The following is a 3,916-nucleotide window of genomic DNA, read 5'->3' on the forward strand; positions in this document are numbered from 1 at the left end:
AATGCAGGCATGTTGTCCTCTCTCTACATCCTCTGCAGCATGTGCTATCACTTGAGCTTTTGATCTTTGCCATTCTGATTGGTATAAGGTGGAATCTCAGGGTTGTTTTGATCTGTATTTCCCTGATGACTATGGATGTCTTTCTACTGCCTCTTTTATAACAGTCACTGAGCCTTGAAAGGAGAGTGTGCAGTATAGACTTTTTTTGTAGGGATGAGCATTCTACAGTTTCCTATTCTTTGGGCTTTGGCTGTTTATGTGTCTCTGTGTTAATTGCTGTCTACAGCTAATAGAAGCTTCTTTATTAGAATTGAGAGGTGCATTCATCCATGGTCTAACAACAAGTCATTAGGACTTCATTTAATACCACATCCATTTAATAGAATAATAGTAGTCAGTTCTCCATTAGATCCCATGATGTTGGATATCCACTAGTTCTTGTCCCAACAGTGGCAATAAACAGGTATGGGTTTCTTGTTTTGAAGCAGCACTCAAATACATTCAGAAAGTGGTTGGATACTCCCATGTTTAAAAGAAGATTGAGGGATAAGGTCTGTAGTCACATGATTGTTTAATAAGAAAGGAGATAACAATGTGTGGACTTTTGTTCATGGTTTGTTTTATTTTTCAGTATAAAGAGAGAAAATGTAAACAAGAAACTTATAAGACCACTTTGGAAAAATCTCTAGTTCTATTTTGAGGATTTGTACATTAGACATGATTCCCTATATCTAGGGCAAGGAATGTACTGGAAAGTGCTGAGTAATCTCACTCAGTAATTACTGAGTAATTGCACACTCTCAGGAACAAAGTTTCCAGACAGAATTTATCCTATTCAAAAGATAATCATTAAAACTTACTTAATCTGAAAAAGTATGCTAAAGTCTATGAATTTGTGGTATTGATTTTCAAAGTATTAGTAATTTGATTATTAAATAATACTTAAAATATTGAAAATATATAAACCAAATTTTTCTAAAGACTAGTAGTTATTATTATATAACAGTTTTTCTGTATTAGATATATTTCTTTTGAAGCTTCAGAGTATACCTTGTTAAGGAAGTAAAGCTTTAAATTGTTTAAAGAGACCAAAAATAATGACAGAAAGAAGGGGAGAGGAAGAGGAAGAATTTATGAATGATATTAAACCAGTCTTGGCCTGGAAATTTTAAAAGTTTTGAATATTGAAAAAACTACCCATAATTGTTCAGTTAACTAGACAATTTTATTCAAAGCATATGCTTAAACATTTAAACATCTAATTGTAATATGATATTTATGGAAGCTATACTATTGGAATATCCAATGAGGGTAATAAAAGTAGGTATGATATTCATTAAATTTACATAGACTTATTTGAGTTATAAAATAATGATGAATAATTACCAAATTATTTTGGAATTGCCTTAGCATATTGTTCAATAAATACAGTATAATGATTCAAGTCTAATACTTTATATAAACTGCATGTTTATTTTCTTTATTTAATATTAATAAAGTCATTCTAATGAACTGAAATTAGTGAGCGGCAGAAGCTGAAGACTTTTTAAAAATGGTATACATTTTTATAACTTTATTAACGGCATTTACTACCTCAGTATTTCTCAGGCTGTAAATAAAAGGGTTTAACAAAGGAATTATTATTGTATAAAATATGGCTACTGGTATGTCTTTATTGCCATCATCAAATGGTCTAATATACATGAGAAGGCAGATGTAGAATATTGACACAGAAAAAAAATGGGATGCACAAGTAGAAAGTGCTTTTCCTCTCCCATCCTTGGATTTCATCTTGAAAATAGTGACAAGAATGCAGAAGTAAGAGACCAAGACAGTGGTAATGGTAAAGACTTGTATTGGCATTGAAAAAATATATATCATTAGTTCATTGATAAATGGGTCTGTACAGGACAGTCTATACAGGGGAAGAATATCACAGAAGAAATGATCAATGCGATTTGATTTACAGAAAGTTAATCTTAAGAGACATCCTACATGAAGAATTGAAATCAGGTTACTGGCTATGAATGTGCCTATACTCATCTGAAGGCAGAGCTTCTTGGACATCATGCTGTGGTACTGCAGAGGGTTGCATATGGCCACATAGCGGTCATAGGCCATTGCTGCCAGAAGAAAGCAGTCTGCAGTTTCAGCAAGACAGAGAAAATAGAACTGTGCCATGCATTCGTAGAGAGAAATCCTTCTGTCCACAGAAAAGAAGTTCTCTAGCATCTTGGGAGTGATGGCACAGGAACAGCAGGAGTCCATGAGAGCCAGGTTGCCCAGAAAGATGTACATGGGTGTGTGGAGACGGGGCTCCATGTAGATCAAGGCCACCAGCCCAAGATTCCCAACCATGGTGACCAGATAGACAGCAGAGAACACCAGAAACAGAAATATCTTCAAGTCTGGGTGATCTGAGAATCCCATCAAGGTGAATTGTGTGCTCAAAGAGTGATTTGTCTTCTCTATTCTCATTTCTCTGCTGAGACAATAGTTTATTAAGAAATGTGATATTGCAGACTGAACATGTCTTATTCTCTAGTTCTAGTTGCAGTGAACAGATATGGCTCTGTTTAATCCACCTTAGCTGTCCCCTGAAATATGTCATAGTACGTTTAATAATGAGAAGAAACCACACATAGATTATGCACATGGGTATTGCCTTGAGATGTCTGTTCAGCTAGCTCTTAGATGCTTCACATGGCCTACTTTATAGCTCTATATAAGTTTATGGTCAACATATATGATATTTTATTTTTTAATATTGAAACTCTGTTTTGATAGTAACTTACTTTCCAAAAATACTGTATTCTGTGGTCAATAAGATGTTGAAAAATTAATTGCCCTGTAAATATTGTAATGGCTAATTTATAAATCCTCATAGAATTAGAATTAAGTTGAAAATTTTTGTCTTACATTTTCCAGCTAATATTACTGTGGGCTATTTTAAATTAAGATTAATTTAATTTTTTTAGGAGTGGACAAAATTGTAGTTGGCATCATGGCACAGGCCTTTAATGCCAGGACTAGAGAAGCAGAGGTGGTAGATCTCACAGTTTGAGGCCTTCCTGGTCTACAGAGCATGTTCAGGAAAGCCAGGGCTACCTACACCCCCAAAAAAAGATTGGACAGGATTATTTAATATGATCATTTTCTTTTAGAATAATAATTTTTTATTGATGTTAGCATATTTTGGATCTTACTCTACGTTGTCTGACAAATTTCCATAGAATACTTCTAATTTAATCAACCTTGTTTCCTAATACTTTCTGTCTGCTTGTCAGTACTCTGGATGTATTTTTCACATGGATCTTAGTAACAAAGTATCTGCACACAATGAAGATACTGAAATGTATATGTTAAATATCTGCTGTGAACTTTCCAATATTGTCACGGTGAAGCAATATTTTCCTATATTGAATTCAATAATAGTTTTACATTTATATGATTACTTAAACTTTAATTTCTTTTCTTCCTAACTTATATATTAGAATTCAATAGTTACCCAAACTTATTAGATTATAGCTTGGCCTATATAACACTGAAATATTTAAATCCAGAAACAGCATGTATTTTTAAAGTTATGATCATTTTTCTTCTAGGAACTGCTAGAACTCTCTGACTTTAATAGATCCTAAATGGATAATTTTTAAAGAACAACCTACATTAGTTTTTAAACAGCGATGCTTTAAAATCACACTGTAATTACTATTTCCATGGGTTTTATTGGCTAGACTGAACTGAACACACGATTTTGTTATTCACTCCCATAATATAAAAAGCTTTCTTGCATTGCATCACTATTGTCTTATAATTAAACTAATAAAATAAATTGCTGTTTATAATTTAAATATCTACATTAACTTTCAAATTTTGTTATTTTGAAAAAACCTTTCTAGCACTACAAAACATT

At 32.9% G+C, this 3,916-nt stretch overlaps 1 protein-coding gene across 1 annotated transcript; it reads right to left on the reverse strand.

Annotated features, from left to right (window-relative positions):
* Positions 1-1,518: 1,518 nt before the first annotated feature.
* LOC116086467 (olfactory receptor Olfr180-like) lies at positions 1,519-2,478 on the reverse strand. The gene has a single exon (XM_031364721.1). The coding sequence runs from the start codon at positions 2,476-2,478 to the stop codon at positions 1,519-1,521; it is 960 nt and encodes a 319-aa protein (XP_031220581.1).
* Positions 2,479-3,916: the final 1,438 nt, after the last annotated feature.

This window comes from Mastomys coucha, unplaced genomic scaffold, assembly GCF_008632895.1.
Source record: "Mastomys coucha isolate ucsf_1 unplaced genomic scaffold, UCSF_Mcou_1 pScaffold12, whole genome shotgun sequence".
NCBI classification, from domain to species: domain Eukaryota; kingdom Metazoa; phylum Chordata; class Mammalia; order Rodentia; family Muridae; genus Mastomys; species Mastomys coucha.